This window comes from Centrocercus urophasianus, unplaced genomic scaffold (assembly GCF_019232065.1).
Source record: "Centrocercus urophasianus isolate 14NV4802_14NV808 unplaced genomic scaffold, USGS_Curo_1.0 seq_12, whole genome shotgun sequence".
Taxonomy (NCBI): Eukaryota; Metazoa; Chordata; class Aves; order Galliformes; family Phasianidae; genus Centrocercus; species Centrocercus urophasianus.
Genome location: NW_024884364.1, coordinates 29,549,886 through 29,569,423, shown reverse-complemented (window position 1 = coordinate 29,569,423; position 19,538 = coordinate 29,549,886). Strand labels below are relative to the sequence as shown.

General features: G+C 37.2%; 1 protein-coding gene across 3 annotated transcripts in view; it reads left to right on the top strand.

Annotated features, from left to right (window-relative positions):
- Window positions 1–18,325, top strand: part of RCAN1 (regulator of calcineurin 1) — a 41,034-nt gene extending 22,709 nt beyond the window's left edge. The window contains exons 1-4 of one of the 3 annotated variants that reach the window (XM_042810389.1): window positions 6,402–6,663; window positions 11,424–11,597; window positions 12,535–12,694; window positions 15,582–18,325. In XM_042810389.1, coding sequence (XP_042666323.1) covers window positions 6,649–6,663; window positions 11,424–11,597; window positions 12,535–12,694; window positions 15,582–15,745 — 513 coding nt within the window. In that variant the 5' untranslated portion in view covers window positions 6,402–6,648 and the 3' untranslated portion in view covers window positions 15,746–18,325. Of the gene's footprint in view, window positions 1–6,401; window positions 6,664–8,751; window positions 9,302–11,423; window positions 11,598–12,534; window positions 12,695–15,581 lie in introns of those variants that run through there. The other 2 variants (XM_042810388.1, XM_042810387.1) reach the window with 2 other exon arrangements.
- Window positions 18,326–19,538: the final 1,213 nt, after the last annotated feature.

Genomic DNA, 19,538 nt, shown 5'->3' with positions numbered 1-19,538 from the left:
GTAGGTAGAATTGATGATAAAATGCTGTTGTTGAACCAGCATAGTGATTTGATTTTATTTGATTTCCCAAATGTGATAATAGAAGTTTCATTGTGGCTCAAAAACTCCAGTTCTGTTTGAGTTGAGTCAGGTTGGATTGACTGGGTTTTCTTTCCCCTACCAGGTATTACTTGTTTTGAAATTTTCACTTTTCACTGTTGTAGGTTATGTCATGTTTTACTGTATTCTGAAATTGAAGAGTAAGGTTAATGATTCAAGTCATGCTGAAACAAAGGTTAGCATGCTACTAGCAGCAAAGTCATCAGCAGAAATGATAGCTGGGTTCAGAGTTTTCTAGCATTAAATTACTTTGGAATTCAATCTAACCTGTTGATGGGAAATAGTGATCATGGAGATCATTGTTCATAGATTCAGAAGCCTTTGAAACACTATCTGGCTGTGCCAGAAACAATTTGAAAACTAGATTTTGCTTAGATTGCTCAAAAAAGTAGTTAGGCTAATTAAACTGTGGATCTTATGTGGATCGTTAATATGCAGTGATGCGTGCTTTGTTATCATGGAATGGTTTGGATTGGAAGGGACCTTTAAGATCACCTAGTTCCAACCCCCTGCTATAGGCAGGGACACCTCCCACTAGACCAGGTTGCTCAAAGCTCCATCCAGCCTGGCCTTGAATGCTTATAGGGAAGGGGTATCTACAACCTCACTAGGCTACTTGTTCCAGTGTCTCATGGTAACTTTTGATTTTAATGTTGAATAGGGAGAATAGATAAGTAGATGGTGACACAAATAAGAATAACCGATCCACTTTTGCCTTTTTTTCCTTCTCAAAATTGTCTTTTATGATCATCTCTGTTTTATAGAACATACAGCGTGAGATAGAAGTATCTTAGAATCTTTGGTTTGTTTTAGAAAATATTCAGTTGATATGGTGTCATTATTGTCCTTGTTATCACAGAATCGGAGGGGTTAGAAGGGACCCCTAGAGACCAAAGAGTCCAACCCCTTCTAAAGCAGGTTCCCTACAGCTGGTTGCGCAGGAAAGTGTCCAGGTGGGTTTTGAATATTTCCAGAGAAGGAGACTCCACCACCTCTCTGGGCAGCCTGTTGCAGTGCTCTGTCACCCTCACAGTAAAATGTTTCCTTATGTTTAGATGGAACTTACTATGTTCTACTTTGTGCCTGCTGCCCTTGTGCTGTTGCTAGGCACCATCAAAGAGGGCCTGCCTCCATCTGCTTGATTCCCATCCTCTAGATATTTGTAAGTGTTGATAAGATGCCTTCTCAGCCTTCTCTTCTCCATGCTGAATAGTCCCAGCACTCTCAGCCTTACCTCATAAGGGAGATTCTCTAGGCCCTCATCATCTTTGAGGCCTTCCATTGGACTCTCGCTAGGAGATCCTTGTCTTTCTGTTCAAGATGGGGAGCCCAGAACTGGACACAGTATTCCAGAAATGGCCTCACCAGAGCAGAGTAGAGGGGAACTATCACCTCCCTCAATCTGCTGGCCATGCTCTTTTTAATGCACCCCAAGATATCGTTGGCCTTTTTGGCCACATGCGATGCACATGTGCATCATGTGATGGTCAGTGTGTGTTTCATAAAACTAGAGAGCCAGACAAATTTTTTTTTTTCCTGAAGTGGTATTAAAAGGAATGAAGTGCTGATAGGAAGGTTTTATTCTGATGAATGTATTACACACAGGAAAAACAAAACAAAACAAAAAAACACAACTATTTAAAAGACAGCATTTGATATTTAAATCTGGATGATAACCTTGCTCAATTAACTCAGAATTTGTTTTTTTAAAAAAACTCCTATTTTACAAGATATATCTTACTATATTTGTAAGACTCATATAAAAACAGATTCCAACTTACTGGATTGTTTTTTAAAAATCATAAATTGAATTCAGGTTCACTGCTCTGTTGGCAGTTTTCTTTTATGTCGTGCATGCTTATTCCAACTCGTGGATGGAAGGCAGCAGATTTGAAAGTGTGTCTCCTAGCGAGACATCTGGATGAACCGCACAGGCTTCAGCTTGATAGGACTTGAATAAAATACTCTGAGCTGTGGGATTGAACTGTCATAGGGGAGATCCAGTTACAGATCCAGTAACAGCCTTCTTTGAGAAATATCTGGAGAACTTTGTTCCTTTATATTTCTGTCTATATACTTTCTTTCTTATAAGCTCTAACTTCTTGATTATCTTTACGCGAGAACTTCTGTTCCTCATCACTTCATTTTTCCAGTTGCTTAATACAGTCCTACTTGCGTCATTAAAAATATATATATGCTAAAGCTAGTGTTAAAGGTTCATTTTGTCAAAATTTGGTCTGTTAAGTTCTTAAGCCTGTTATTTATTTTTTTTTTAGATAACAGTGTACAAGCCCAGGACCAAGATTTCCTTAATTCCCCTCAGCTTGCTGTACTGCATGGGCAACATGCAGAGGCAACATTGCAGCACTCCAGCTGTGGTAACTGTTAGAGTATGCGTGACGTGCAAAGAATGCATGAATCCAACAGTAAGCATGTGCCCTGTCCCCTAGAGCTCTCCCCCTACTGAATCTAACTTATAAATAACTTTACAGCTGTTCCCTTTCTACAAAGCAAAGTGTTCATCTTCAGAAGGTGCCCCCTCACTCAAAATAATTAACGGAGAGGCCGTTTTTGTTTTAATAGGAGATTTGCGTAGCTTGTCTGTCTCCTACTTTTTTGAATTGTTTCATCTTGTAAATGCACCTATCTGTTAATTACTGTCTAGAATATTTTTTTTCTCACGCTAGTACTCAAATAAATAACCTTGAGTCAGTCTGTTGGTGACTTTTCCCAGTTACAGTGGCAGGAAGAATATACTTCCTTTACTTCATGATTGCCCAGTGTTTAAGAGAGAGCACTTTTTGATGGGGGAAGGGAGAGCATTTTTTTTTTTTTTTTTTAATAGCTTCCTACTGCTGTAAATAGTTTACAGATACTTCTTCTGTAGTATGCAAACTTGATTTACTAATACACTTTGCTTTAAAAGTCCTTGTTCTTTTTCAGTTGAAATTCTCCAAAGATCATCTATATTTATTTCCTTTTTCCTGCTTTTTTTAGTCTCTTCTCTGAGGAAAAGATTTATATAAATACCTATATTTATAGAAGCCCTCAAAAAGTTTAAGGAAAAATGGATGAGTTGCTTAAGGATTTCCTGCCCTTTCCAAACTTGGCTTCATCTAGTGTAACATGTGCACTGATTCCATGACTTAGATAGGATTGTCCCTCTTACTTTTTCTTCCCATTTTCTACTTAAATATAAACAAATCAGCAATCCAACATCTGACAGAATAATCCTATTGACATTTGTCTTGTTTAAAGATTCATTGTGGTTTTTAACTACAATGAATGAATTCTAATTTAATGATTTTTTTTTCCTTGCATCTCCTGTTCTCCAAACATGAGCTGGATTGAACAGTCTTTTCCAGACATTTTCCATTCATTGTTAAGCAACAGCTTATCTTTTATGAAGGTTGGCTCTGATAGTTTGAAACCAAACTTTGTTGTGTTGGGGTGGGGGGTATAGGGCTGCCCAATGTGGCCTTGAGTGCCTCCAGGGATGTGGCATCACAGCTTCTCTGAACAGCTATGCCAGTGACTCACTGCCCTCTGAGGAAAGAATTTCTTCGAACATAAGCTCTTCCCCCTTTTCCTATTACTATCAGACCATACAAAAGTTTGGTCCCCCTCCTGCTTATAAGTGCCCTTCAAGTACTGGGACTTAGCATCTTTAAAAATGGCCACTCAGTCTTCTGTTGCATCTTCTATTTAGAAGAAGAAAAGCTCTTCCCATAACAGCTAAGTCCAAAACATAGGGGACATTACACCCAGACAAGTGGCTTTTAGCCTTGTCTATATGCGATAAGTATCTACTCTGACATGCCAAATGCGGTACTGATGCTTGTGCTGAATTAGTGCTCTGTGACAAATATCAAGCATTATTTCTGAAAAGTTGCTTTTTCTGTCTGAAAATACTGTCCAGCACTTCAGAGTTCTGTAGCCATTTAATACTTGTTTGTTTTTTTTTTTTAAGGCTTCCCCATATAGTGCTTGGCATAAATTGTAGTGAAGACAAATGGGTTTTTCCCTTGTGTACCGTACTATATGGCATGATATAGATGCCATAATAGATGCTTAAATTTTGAAGCAGCACAAATTTTTGTCTCAGCTTTTATGGCTGGAAATTGTGACTATAATACTTATTCACATATGAAATAGTGAATGGTCATGAGTTTGCTGTTCCACATTATAAACAAAGTTAATGAGAGGAGCTGATGATGAGTCTTAGCTCCATGCTTCATGCCTCTTTTTCCATTTTGTCACTGTGTGGGTGTTACCTTGATTTAATACACTTCACATAGCTCTGTGTAATTTGGAAAACCAGTCTGTGTACTTGTATTGCTCTATTCTCTGTGATTTCATTTCTGCAAATACATTTGCCAATACTTTTTGCAGTTTATAATACTGATTATTTCAGGGTTTTTGTTTTGTTTTTGAGTATTTCTCTACTAATGTACTACTCAATGTATATATACTTGCCTGTAATACCTTTCTGATAATGTCACACATGAGTGGAACAATGAGTATGGCTTTGTGGAATAACTTCAGGTTTTTCTTAATCACAGAGCAGAAGAAACTGTCTGTAATTGGTTGTATGATAATTCTAACTCCCTCCTTTTCCCTGCTTTTCTTGCACATTACCTTTGTTTCTGATCTGGATTTGCCTTGTACAGCTGTGTCAAGGACTGGGTTAGTGCCTGATTACGTAAGTAGGTGTGCTGCCATTTTAGTGTTCTCAATTAGACATCAAGGTTGTCAGTCTCCAGCATTCGGCCTCAAGTAAGGTTTTTAGGGAGGATTATAGACAAATGTAATTGATCTGCCAGTTGTTTTTACTTGATAATAAATCCTGCTGGACCCTGCAAAAAGAAATCATGCAGTTTTCCTTTCAGTCTTCATGTGTGGAAAATTTTTTGTTTAGGGGGAAGTGGGGTTGGCAGATTTATTTTTTTTTCCTGTTATTTTTGGATAACACAATGAGACTAAGAATGGTACAGACGTCTTAAGACAAGTGGATTAACTCACTACTCTCACTACTGGCTTTTTGGGTGGGCCAGCTGACACTGTGCTCATCTGTGCTCTTGCTCATCAAGTAATTTTCCAAACAAAACTGTAACAAAAGATCAAGTGAACAACACAAAAAGCTCTCCCAGAATAACAACCTAGTTCTCGAATCCTTAATCTTGAAAGGGCAGGGAAATGGAGGTTTTCTGACAGCGGAGAATGTTAGCATCTCCTGACTGCTCTGTTAGTTTGAGAGCATGCTTAGAGGGGGTTGGAAAAATGCACTGTTGAGGACACATGCTCACTGGTAGTTTCAGTGGGTCTAATTTCTGGAGATCTCTCCTTTTTACCTGAATTTATGTTCAAGCCATAAATTTAGATTTAGATTGCTGCTAAGTTCTAGAAAGGAATGTTTATCAGCTTTTCACATTCTGTTGCACAGTTATATGGCTTTCCTATTCCTTCATTGGCAGAACAGTATAGGCTAGGTCTCTTGAATAGCTTCTGACCCTAGACTCCTCTTGTATAGGAATTTTGTTGTTTACTGTATGCCCATCGTTCTCCTTTCCCAACTACTAGGAAGATGAAATCAGCACATATGGTTATTCATCCTAAGTAACTTCAGGATGTTTATCCCTGCCCTAAATAAGGGTGAAGGCAAGATAATTAACATGAAGACAGGAATAGAAACTGTATGTTGATAGCAGCGGATCAGCAAGTGTATATATAGTGGGAGTTCAGGGACTCCAAAAGGAGCAACCACTAAGGGTAATTGAAGAAATGTGCCAGTGATGAGGGAAAAGCGTGGTCTACCTTCTGATATATAGCCTGTAAGGTGGTTGTTTTCTTCACTTACAGAGCTACCAGTATATTTCTTTTCATTTTCATTTTCTTTCTTGGATTGTTGGTTTTGATGTACAGTGGCAACCAGTCATTTTTGTGACTTGCCTTTTTTCTGTTTCTTCGGTCTCATTTCCTCCTTTGTCATGCCTTACCTACTTAATTGCAAGTGGAGGTTAAATTATAGAACTAGTTATGACATTCAATCATTGTTTTTCCTTTCCCCCGGAAAACTAACCCAAAAACAAACTGTCAAATTTCTCTGCCTGGAATGTGCTATTAATGGAGCATCTGTCAGGAGCTATTGAGATTAAGGAATATTTCAGTGAGTTTCTCCTCTGCAGTTTTTAGAAACAGAGCTCAAATTTGAAGAATTAAGCTCCAGAATCTGTACCGTTCAATGCAAAGGTTAACTGTGAAGCCAGCTGTGCTGCCACTTCACCTTAATCTGACTTATTTCATTTCTCATCATTGAGTACAGCGGCATTCAGTTGCACCAGTATTGAATATTTCATTTGTTACTTGAATGAAGACATATATCTTTAAGCAGGTGATCTTACCCTTGTTCTCTTTCCTGTATTATAGTCATGAGGTCAGTAGGGAATCTCAGAGAAGACAAAGTAGCAAGCTCTCTGAAGTACAAGGAAGAAAAAAATACTACTCTGGAAGCATCAGAACCATAAATCCCCAAGCACTGATAGTCTTGCAATGTTCTTGTTCCAGGTAATTTATTAATATGTGGGGTTAGCAAATGTTAAAGAACGTGAGCAACGCAGAAGAAAGATTGCAACACAGGCTTTTGTAATGGTTGTTTTGTAACTTTGACTCTTGGCTTCTAGTGGACACGCAACTTAGTGCTATAGTCCTGTTTTAAATTATGAGGTTAGATTTGATAAAATGGCTTTAGGAAGACTTGTAAAGTTGTTTTACTTGTGCCTTGTCTTCAGTAGCATGTAGTTGATCTTTGATGTAGCAGTCTGCTTGTGGGTTTGTTTTTGTTTTTGTTTTTGTTTTTTTTTTTTAATTCTTCAAATGTAAATCTGGACTTACAAAGAGATGTATGTACCTAGAATCTACCTGTGGTACTTTAAGCTGAGTCCATGATAAGACTTCTAAAGAACTTTAACCACTGTACTGCTAGGAAGGTTTCACACCCTTTGCTATAAAGGTCTGCAGTGAGTTTCCTGGAGGTTTGCTTCTGTTGAGCAGCTTGAAAACTGCATCATATGTCAGTCCGGTGAGGCTTTTTAAAAGCAACATCCTTTCTACCCACCACCCACAAAATACACTCACCTAGATAGCCTCAGAGTATGTCAAGTGACTCTGACTCCTCATCAGGTTACATGGGGACCTTTATTTACTTATCAGTAGCGACAGCATTCACCTCAGGATGTGGAAAGCCTATTTTCAGTTTCCTTGTATGCCCAAATGATTCATGGCCATCTTTTCCAGTTGAGCACCTGGACCACTGGTCTATGGAGTCATGCTCGGTGCTTCCACTTGCAGAGTCTTTAGGACACTTAATGACCTAATTCCAGGGCAAGGGCAGGATTCAAGAAATGCTCTGCATGATTTTCTGTGTTACCTCAGGTAGTTCACATCTTGGTATGATGGCTTCTTATGAATCCTTACATATATGCATTTCTGAGTACAGGTGGTGATCTCGGGAACTCAAACCAGTTTTCACTGTACGTGTGCCACATCCAAATCTCAGAGTGGTTGGGTTGCATGTTAGACTTTGCATCCCATCTTCTAGTGAGCTTCGGGAAAGAGTTGTTTATTCTTCCCCTCTTTCTGTCTGTCAGGCAGCCAGTACATTAGGAGCTTAGGATCCTTGTTATCTATTACTTCTAGGATTTGAGTTTAATCTCCGTGATGGCATCTATGTTAGTTGTTGCATTGTTCTTCCTGATGCCACTTTCTGGAGCTGAGCTTATTTTAAACTATGGGCTTCTAAGGAAGCCCACCACCTTTCACACTAAGGTAGTTTATATGCCAGTTTATATACAGTAGCAGATAATTTGACCTCTAAACAGGGGTTTTGGCCTATGGCACAGTAACAGTCTTTAGCTTCAAGCAAGTAAGTAAAGCTTGAGCATGTCAAGAAGGCTATTTGTGTGAATAATTATGCATTATTAAATATGTATGAAATAAGGTCTAAAATTGACAACTGCTTATTTTTTGCAAGTATTTTATGAAAATATATGATTCTGTGATAACCTAATTTTATAGTCAAATGAATTAAACGCACTTAAAATTTGACTTTCTTACAAATTTTGACCTAAATCTATGTGGGAAGGTTCCAAACGGTTTGTAAAAGCTTAAATGTTTAAATGTAATGAATTAGTTCAAAATTATAATGACGTTTTATAAGTTGTTCTTGCTACTTCTTGTGAAACATTCTGAAGCCAGGATGCAGATTGTTAAACCAGAAGATGTTCAGGAACTTCAGTTTCATAGCTCATCACTGCTGTGATGTAGCTCAGGTTGTCTTTTAAAACCCTGTCAGTAGATTTCTGATGAAGCTTTGGTTTTAAAAAAAATCAACATCACTTTATGGGGCTCAGACTGAGTTTTTATTGAAGTGGGAATGGAAACTAATCCGCCTAGTTGCAATGGAGAAAGCTTCAAAATGAATTCTCACTGTAAAGGGGAAAAAAATATGTTCCCAAATGAACCCCTCCTAATCTCTGAGTTTCAGTCTGTGTATTTTTTCCAAAATTTACTAAAAGCTACTGACCTGAGGGATTTGTTTTCCATTCCAAAGTCTTGAAATTTTCCTCCTGGCTAATTACAGCCTATTACTCTAGACTTTGGTCCTTCAGCAGTAACATTTTCCATCTTAAGATGGGTTGTCCCATTCCAATGAAGAGCATGTTGTCTGAGTGCTGAATGGAATTACTACCAGTGGAAACTATGCTGCAAGAGGCTTGATAAAGCAGCTGCTGTGCAAACCTCAGCTGCTTTTTCCATCCTCCCGAGCGCTGGTAATTAGCATAGGGAAGCTGACTAATGTGCTGACGTCACCTCTTTCCAGTAGAAGCTTACATTTTGTTCCTGACTGCCTCAAAGCATGCAGGACTTTGTTCAGGAATTCGCTGTCACATACAGGATGCTCTGAAACCTTTCCTTTTTTTTTTTTCTTTTTTTTTTTTTTTTTCCTTCAGAGGGGCTGGACTTGTTTCCCTTATAAACGCTGCCTGCAGAACCAACAGCTTCCTTAAAAGTAATTGGTTTCTGCTGAACAGCAAGGATCGCTTTAGCAAAGCACAAAATGCATTTTAGGAATTTTAACTACAGTTTTAGTTCTCTGATTGCCTGTGTAGCAGATAGCGATGTCTTCAATCAAGCAGAAACAAGGGTATGCTTTCTCTTTTGCTTTACTTATATAGACTACCACAATGCTAAAGTCTGTAGGTCCTGTTTCGTAACTGGTTAGAATACAGCTTACCTTGAAAGCTTTTGGGTTTTTTTACTTAACAAGAAAATGTCACATTGGTGCTCTGGTATGCTTTGATACGAATGAATCTCGCTCTGGAAATTATTAGATCTTAAGCTGCGTGGTTTTGAAAAAGATCAGAAGTTGAACTCCAGACATTTCTTGTCTGAATAGTGTATTCTTCACTTTCATGTGCTTGCAGCAATGCTTGGATTACGATCTTGGTAGTAAAGTTCTTGTAACTTACAGTACATTCCACACTTTCTCATGTGTTCTTTTTTGTTTGGCACTGTATCTCTCAATAATGTTAGAATTGTTAAGTACTTCTCTTGGATCTGTATTTCACTGGTTAGAATGAATATAATGTAATACAGTCCTGATACAGAGAGTTGTTGACTGCTTAGATACCTCAAGGACAAAAATAACATTTTGTTCAATGTCCTACTGCTGGTATGATATTATGACCTATAGAATCCCCACACTTTAAGAAACAAGATTCTGCACAACTCTTGCTGGTTCTCTCTGAGTTTGAATATTGAATGTGTTGAAGTTGTTTCTTTTTAACTTGTTTCTTTTCTTTTTTTTTTTTTTTTCTAAGTAACACATGAGTAAGGCTTTAGAAATGCAGAGCTAGTTTTCATGGTTCCTTCTAGCTGTCTTTCCAGTACAGGAAGCTAACTCATAGAGGCTTTCTCTACAAAGGATCTTGTAATCAGATCTCATTTTGAGGGATCTTAAATATGGCTCAACAAGAAGTAGGACAGCTCTAGTTTTAATATATCTTTGGAATATGGTGTTTATGTATGTAGCTGTGATGAGTTTGTGGAACAGAACTCTTTGGAAAGGAAAATGAAATTTTTGAAGTAATCACTGCCCTCTTATGTAATCTGTTGCTTTTCCTACTAATTCAAAATAAAAACAGAAAAAGAAAGGGGAAAAAGAGAGAAAAAAAAAAAAAAGGTAGTGCAGTTCTATATATTTGCATATTTTAGCTTCATGTTCAACTTTCAGCAAGCTTTTATGAAGAGAAAATACCAGAAATACCAGCATGCTCAATCCATCTCCACCACTGTAACTGATTGTGTCCTAATGTGAGCCACAAGCACTTTGCAAGAGTATGCCAGCTTCAAAATGTTCTACGCTTCTTCCTCCTTTGACTTGGCATCCTCAAATAAATAAATTCTTTATCTAAAAAGTAAAATAATCTAAGTCACATTTGCACAGGTGCCCTAGGAGCACAGGCATCCAGTGCAACAAGGACATGACCAGCTGTTGGTCATCTTTAGCCTTTTCATGCAGTTAGGATAGCAACATCCTGTCAGTTCTGTAAAGGTATGAGATTTTGGTTTGACTCCTGTACTTAGAACGCAGTCAAAACTCAGAATGTGTCAGAGGACCTTCAGAAGCTCTGTGGTTAGTGCTTAGGTCTTTTTAGGAGATGTAGTTAGGAGCTTCTTTAGAATTGAGCTCCAGAAATAGAAGAGGCTATTAAATCTGTATTCAGTAATAATATATTTTCTTAACGTTCATTTTCCTAAATGAAAGCAACAGCTGTTATAAAAGGCGATGTTCGTGACCTTTATTATGTGTGCTGAGTCACTGAAGAAAATTACATTTAGTGTGCAAATAGGATTTTTTCCTTTTTTTCTGTTAAAAGTCTTGTGCTGCTTTCCTTGAGAATTGCACACTTAGACAAAGATGTGCTTAGCAGACTCTTTTCCAGGCCTTTCAATATTAATTTCATAAGGCAAGCATTTCTTTTCAACACCTTAACAATACTACTGTTTCTATTATACTGCTAAATAAGACATTTACTGATAGTAAGCTATTTTTAAATAAGGAATGGAAAAGCTAGTACAGAAAGTGATAGGTTATAAAAATTAATAATAAATAGATAACAAGAAAAAGAAACCTAAGCTATAACAATGATATTAATCTTCAACAGCGCTGGTGTGTTCCTTCTAGCAATTACAGTTTATGTCTGTGTTTCTTCAGAGAAGTGCACAGTGTTGCATGTTGACTCTTCTTGGTCCTTTCGTTTCAGGCCAAATTTGAATCGCTGTTTAGGACATATGACAGAGATATCACCTTTCAGTATTTTAAGAGCTTCAAAAGAGTACGAATAAATTTCAGTAACCCTTTATCTGCGGCAGATGCCAGAGTCCAGCTGCACAAGACAGAGTTCCTTGGAAAGGAAATAAAACTGTATTTTGCTCAGGTATGTCTTTTTGTGATTATCATCGCAGTGTACTAAAGCATAGCTAAATAGTGATAAGCTTCCACAGGTCTCCAGTACATGTTAATGAACACTTAATTTTTGGTTTGATTAGGTTGTTCCCAAGTTATATGTAGCATACTTTGCACTTATGTCTCTTTGTTGGTTTGATACCCTTGGGGAAAGAGAGTAGATGATAGTAATCAACATAGTCAAAGATAGAACTCCACTGGGTGGGGGAAGCCGAGTGTATTTGGCGGCAGTACACACACAATAAGATGCTCAAATAGTTTGTAAGGGAATCTGAAGTGTAGAAGCACATGTTGAGGACTCCTACCTGTTGATCTGGCTCTCACTACTGCAGATTGTTTGTACTTCAAGATTGCCTTCAGTGCAGCTCAAGGACTAGCTAGCATCTACTGCTTAAGATGTGGTAATCTGGGTGCTTTTTGGTAGCTGCTATGTATTTTCCTCCGTACATTTAATGGGAAAATTAACCTGTGTGTGTCTGTTTCAGATGTCCCTAGGGACAATCCTGAAGGAGCCAGTTTATTTATATACCTTCTAGAATTCTCACCACTCTCCCTTGTGGTAATAAGTTTCAACACCATTTGCCTTTAAAGCCCATATCCAGCTTCCTCCTACCTCAGTATTTTAAGGGCAAATACTTTCTGGTGAAAGTTTTGTAAAACTTCATAATGAGAAGATGCAGATGTGCACACTTCATTGCATGTTCCATCAGAGTAAATGGATGTGATGACTTGTCTGTACTTTGTATACTGGTTCTTTCATATAGCTCTCTTCAATACTATTGTTACGTGCTGCCACCTTGAGTGCCTGTTACAGCATAACATCTAACCCAAACCTTAAAATTCCTCATTAATAATGAATTCATTGATGACAGTAGAATAGCTCTGGTCTTTTATCGCTTTTTTTTCAGACTTTACACATTGGAAGCTCACATTTGGCACCACCAAATCCAGACAAACAGTTCTTGATTTCACCTCCTGCCTCTCCACCTGTTGGTTGGAAGCAAGTAGAAGATGCTACCCCTGTGATTAACTATGACCTTTTATATGCTATTTCCAAGTTAGGACCAGGTAAGAAGCGTTAGAAGCACAGATATGTGCGTTTTGAAATGAATGTCTAGATTTTTTCTGAATGAATTACTGCGTAGCAATTACATTGGTAATATCTGAAAAAGGAAGCTATGAACTTCTTACACACACTGTAACTCCACAGGATCATTTGAAGGGCCTGGGCCTCAACAATATGGTGGACAAACAGCAGGAATGTCGCTTCAGCAATGTATTAGCTTGTTCATCAAGCAAGAATCAAGAAGCAACTTCCTAAACATAGAGGAAGCTGGGTAGTTGCACACCTTCTGCAGGGACAGGAAAGATGAGGACAGTAAAACAGTTAACAGTTGTATAGCCCTGCGTTTGAATTACCTTTGTTTGCATTCTGAGATAGTTTCTCTCCTACACGTACTGCTGTCTGAATATTATGGTAGTTTGTGGCGCTAATTTTCTTCTGGATTTAAGAGGAAGAAGTTTCCGCCACTCCCAAGTCCTTGGTATTTTCATCTGCTGCAGTTCATTTATTTATTGGAAGCTTTAAGGTTGCTTTCCCCTGGAAAAACAAATGCTTCCTTTCTACCTTTCCCTGTCCAAATCAGAGGAGATGTTAAAATTAACATTGTTTACTACCATTTATTTCTAGTGCTGTCTCATTAGTTGCTTTTCTTTTCAACCATGTAGGATGTTAATGCATCCATTTATTAAAAATACATAGCATCACAGATAGGTACCCATATTTTAAACCAAGTAGCCATGAGTTATATATAACATTCTGCTAAACTAAATCATTTTGAGAGTAGTTCAAGGATTAATATGATCATATTCCTTGATGTCCATTTATATCTCAGTTAAAACAAGCTACTGAATGAGAGTTGGTAGAAATTTTATTTCCAAAAACATACAAATCTGATTTGACCTGTTCACAACTGTCCTCTTGGGTTTAGGAGAGGGAGCAATTGGCTACAGTTAGTTTGTATTGTATCTTTGATACTGCTATAGTTTATAGTATCACTTTACTGCAATATTCTTTATATGTTTGCCTGCTTAGGGAGCACACCGTATTACATCAGTAGGAAGGAGAGGAAGAGGAGGGGAAAGAACTTGTAGCTCCTCATGCATCAACCTTGCAGTCGTAGCTCATTTGTGTAGTAGCTTGACTGCATGCAGGTGAAATCCGCAGTTCCTAATGAAAGTAATGTGACTCAGACCACAAGGGAATTTTTCTGAACTCTGAAAGTTCATACCCTTGCAGTCTGTGGAGGGACAGATATCTATGTTTATACTGGGGTAAAAACTGGGATGGATTATTTGCCGTTCTTTAATAAGTACCATATTTTAAATAGTAAATGAATTATAGTGGCAAGAATGTTTTATAGGAGAAATATCACAGTTAGAAGGAAGGGTATAAAATACTGCCAAAAATCATTTGGTTATCCAGAAGCATATACACAAAGCGTGTGAGCCTTTGTTATTTGTTATATGGTTATTTGAAACCATCCATCAAGAGTAGTTCTGACATCCTAAATTTTATTCTCACAAAATCTGTTTTTGAAACAGAAATCCCATAAGACAGCGCTCATGGGAATAAAAGTTGTTTTTGGTGAAGCGCTTGGAATAAATAAATAGCACTACAGCTTGCTGATCTTATTAACGTTCAGAGCTTGCTTGCAGCTTGCTGCTTTCCTTTTAAGTTTTGGCAATACCAGGAAGAAATATATATGTCTTAAATATTTAAAAGTTTGCTAATCTATTAAAAAAAAATACTAGTTGTTTTTTCCCCTGCAAGTTATGTTATTAAGATGCATTACAGTAAGCTCACTGGCAGATCTGCGATCCCTTTCTCCCATGAGGTTTTTCACATATATTGTGAATGTTGAGCCTTTTAAGGCTCTACCTCTTCTTCTGTATGGAATTGCTCTTCTTGCCACTTCCACCTCCTGCAGTCCTCCAGAAAACAGAGCAGAGACCACTTTAGAGCCTTGGCACACCACAGCCTGCAGCTTATATTAGTTCTCTCAAACAACTGATCACTAAAATAGTCTTAAAATTGTATTCCCCACTTGAGAGGTTATGAGCCTAAAGTAACAAGAAAAAAATGAATAAGGGGAGCTGATGAGGGAAATGGAGGAAAGAAATAGTTTGCTCTTTCTCTGGTCTAACCTTAAGATTAAACCTATTTAACATCTGTTTAGATACAATTATTTATCTTGTAGCAAAAACAGATTTCAAATCAGCAGTCAACCAAACTTCTATCATAGCACATCTACACAGTGGTTGTATTATATCTCAGTGTTTCACCTCATATGATGCCTGCTGTCTAGCTCTTGCTTCACAGAATGCCAGAACAGTATCAGAGCATCTCTGTGAGAGGTGGGCGGAAGTGCATTCAGCCTCATTAAGTGTAAAAGCTTTTGGGAGTAAGGAGGATTCTGTGGTTTTGTCAGCACTGAGAAAAGCTGTCTGCATGATACAGTGGATGCTTTGTGTGCTTTACAGTAAAAACAAACAACAAAAAAGCACAACACAAAACAGTAAATACTCCAATTAATCTCAAGACAGCTCATATAGAACACTTTCTTGAAAGCCTGTACAGAGATATTTTCTTATAGTTACTCTTTTTATATATATATATATATATAAAAAAAACATATATGCACTCTCTTTTTAAGAGAGCAGCTGAGTGCTGTTGCTTTGAAAACAGACCTTAAACACTTCTGGGAGGTAAATATGGCAGTTAGTAATATACTTGTCTGCACCATCGAATGCTCTGTGGCATCAGGCTTTTTGTTATCAATGTTTTACTTACACAGATAACATTTAAAGAATGAGTCCTTTTTGTTTTTTAGCATGTCTTTCATAGCTGTCTATAAAATTTCTTGACTAGTTTTGTTAATTTTCTAACTTTCAGGAGATAAGTATGAGCTACATGCTGCCACTGATACTACCCCTAGTGTTGTTGTCCACGTATGTGAGAGCGACCAGGAAAACGATGTGGAAGAAGAAATAAAGAAACCCAAACCAAAAATTATTCAAACAAGAAGACCGGATTATACTCCTTCCCATTTAAGCTGAACTGCTGCGGGTTTTCAAGGGTTGCAAGTAGGCATGTGCAAGGGAAACATTTACTGTGGAAACAGCAGGTCACAGCTTTGGTGGCAACAGCAGCAGTTGTAGTAGGAGAAATTCCAAAGTAAGTTTGCTCTGAAAAAAATAAAGGAAATTTCATCCTTATTTTTAATGCTGCAGGTTGAAAGATACCGTGAGTGTGTTCCCAAATCTCTGGGAACGAAGGATAGGCAGAAAATGACATTTTGAGACCTAATAAGACAAACTTTGGGTTCTTTCTGGGGGGGGTACTGTAGGCTTTTCTGTTATAAAGCAGTGGGGGAAGATTTCTTTGTTCTGTCTCACATAAATCCTCAAACTAGTAGGCTAGTCGTTGTGTGGTGTACATAGCGATAACAGAGGTGGTTTTAAAGGTAAAATATTTGGAATTGTAAATCTTTTTCATATAATAGATTTTGTGCATGTGTATTCTTGGTCTTCTAAAGTAACTTTGCATTATTTTCTATAGTTTCTCACATGCTTTTGGAGATCTGGGAAATTGTTTAAAGTATTTATTATCTCAGCATCCTGAACTTATTACTAGATGTGTACATACATATATATTTATATTTGTTTATATGGGCACTCATATTTCAGCAGGCATACAGTTTGTTTGGCACCCTCCTTTGGTGCTATGTAACTTGTGCTTTTAAAATTTGACTCCTTTAACTGCCTATGTAGGATTTTGTCAGGCAAAGCTGTAGGAAAAAAATGTGCAATAGGAAAGTGGTTTAAATAAGTTGTTTTCAAATTATTTAAGTTAAAATAATTTATATCTTGGATAACGTTTCTTCAGTGACTTTAACTTTCTCACTTGGATTAAAGAAAAGTATTCTGAAATGTATAAACAAAGCTAATGTTGTGTGTTCACAGCAATGTACATTTTCAGTGAGAACAATGGTGATGGAGAGAATGAGAGCATTATCCAGTAAGCAAATCTGCATTGTTGAAACAGATTTAACAGGGATTGAAAAATTGCACACAGTGTGTAGAACAGCAAAGAGAGATGGAGTGCCTTTTCTTCATTCATTCCTGATGTTAACTGTTCTACAAGCTGCACACTTGTATCTTTTTCTACTGGCTTTGTATGTCCATAAGTATATACTTTCTTAGCCTTGCTTCTGAGCTGGTATTTAGAAATGCTTAACGCCAAGTAATGATGCATACTTAAGTATTGGGTACACATGGGAAAAGCTTTAGGGTTTTTTTAAAATACATTAGTGTGTAAAAACACTAGGTCATGACATACAGGTTTGGCAAAAGATGGCAGGAGTGTATTTTCTTATTTGTTTTTTTAAAATGGAAATCTTCACTTTGTATTTTTTTTTTTTTTTTTTTTTTAAGAGATAGTAACTGCTATCTGTGGGAAAATATCACTGACCATTTTTAGAAAGGGGATGTTTGGAGCTTTTCAAAATGTTTCTAGAAATCCAGCTGTTTGGTTCCGCGTTGATTCACTTTTGCCGCACTTGGTCTGAGGATGACTTTCATAGCTGGACTTAATGTAAAGAAATCAATTCAGTGCCATTTGAAGCAAACGTAGACTTAAATGTCCAGGCTCACATCTTGTTTTTTAAATAAAATACTAGTGAAGCAAGTTGTGTAACAAAGCCATTCCAAGCTGTGGTGCGGTGTGAAAGTGGTTTGTTGAAGGCCTGTCATTACACTAAGCAAAACAGAGACTGATATCCTGTGACCAAAGAGAACAGGAATCTTTTAAAGGTCATTTACTTACGATCTTTATTCTGTTTGTTTCAGTTTACAGGGCATACCAAACACTGACAGTTGGTGTCTATCTTGAACCTAATTAAGTGGCACTCTCTCCAAGTTAAGGTGCTTAAGGTTATTTGCCTTATTAATGAGTAACAATCAGCTAAATACATCTACTGCTTCTTAACACCCCAAAATAAATAAAATGGAGAGAAATCCTGTTAGTTTGCCACAACTGTCTTCAAGCCTTTCCAAGATTTTTTCCATGTTTCTCAAATTGCTACTGGACTTTAGTGTTTTACTTCATGCAACTTGAAATTGTTGAAATATGTCTGTTTGGTCCTTTTTCTGTCTGTTCATGATTACCAGTCAAAGCATTAGTTTTGCATTAATTTTACATTAGCAACTTAGTTTCTGTTCTGCTTCCTGGCAATCCAAAGAAAGCAGTGCTAATACTCAATTAAAAATAAAGAATGTTAAAGAATTACCAATATGATCTTCCCAGACTATTACCCTATTATCTGCCTAATGAAGGTGGACACTGGAAACCATGGATGGGAGACTTGGGATGGCTGCAATGTATTCTTCTGATTGTAATTGTAAGCAAAGATGGTGAGACAGTAATCTGCCTGTCTTTTCTGGTTGTGTATCTTGGCGTGTGTCACCTTCTGTTATTATTACTACAATATATTGTTTGCCCTGTTTTTTTTCTTAAAAAAAAAAAAAAAAAAAAAACAAACCTGGTTAAATGAGTGCTTAATTAATTGCATTGGTATTTTATACAATTGTATAGTATGGGGCATATTTAAATTAAAATATTTTATTGTCTTCTTGTAATGTTGTGGTATTTGTACATGTAACTATTCAAAGATTTTGCACTACAGTCTGAACTTTAGGCCTCTTAAACATTACTGGTTTGAGTAAGTAACAATTGATAAGAATATCGTTCCAGGTCATATCCTTATTAACTAAATAAATTTATGCAAAGAGAAAGACTTCCCAACCTTCCGCTTAAGTGACTTACATGATCTTAATGCAAGTATGAGAATCTACTAATAAATGAAATAGTCCAAAATATTTCAGTTAAAAACTGATGGTTCTGTGTCAGGAGTTGATGTGCTTCTTAATAACAGTATCAACACTTTACCATTCTGTTACACCTTTACTAGTTTTCTTCTACAGCATGAATAATTCTATTTTTAAAGCTCTCAGAATATGAAAACATCAGCATTTCTATGGCTTTATCCGGTAATCCAGTGTGCTGAGTTGCAAAGCATATGCAAAAATGCTTTGAAAGTTTTACTCCTTAGGATGGAAGAAACCCTCTCATGGCAGAAAGGATTTATTGATATTAATGCTCATCATTCTTGTCAGTACTTACGACTGAGAAGAATTGATATCTGTAATAAATTGCCCCATAAACAGAAGTTATTTGAAATAGCAGGGTTTTGCTGCTCATCAGTAGCAGGCCCATCCAAGGGAACTCCTATGTAGAGTAACCAGAATAACTTGATCCTTACGTGACCTAATAAAATAAGGTAAGTTGCTCCACAATTTCAAACAGCAGCAGTTTCAAGTGAGCCACTTTACACAGAATACCTGGTTTCTTTTTCTTTTTTGAATATATTGTTCACAGTTTTATTATTTACATTCTGCTTAAGGATAGCATCTGCTATCTCGAATCTTGGAAGATGCCTCCTGTTGCCATCTTGCAAGACTTGTTGTCAGTTTAGTGATACGCATTGCTATCGCTGGGTTATGCTCTATGCATGCATCACTACATTAATAACTTTATCAAGGGGAATTCAACAGTATGTAAGACTAAGGTTTGTTTCTAATCAGGGCGTTGTTTCTCAGAGCAGCAACAAGTGTAGTAACTTTGATATTTAAAATACTAGACAAGCCTATTAATTGTTCTTGTGTAGCCCTGACTTGTCAAGGGTGGGGAAGCAACTCTCTCATGCCATTTTAACAGTTACAGCATGGATTTTGCTCTAAGCATGATCACCTGCCAAGTCAAGTTTAGTTTTGTCACATTAGAAAGAATGCC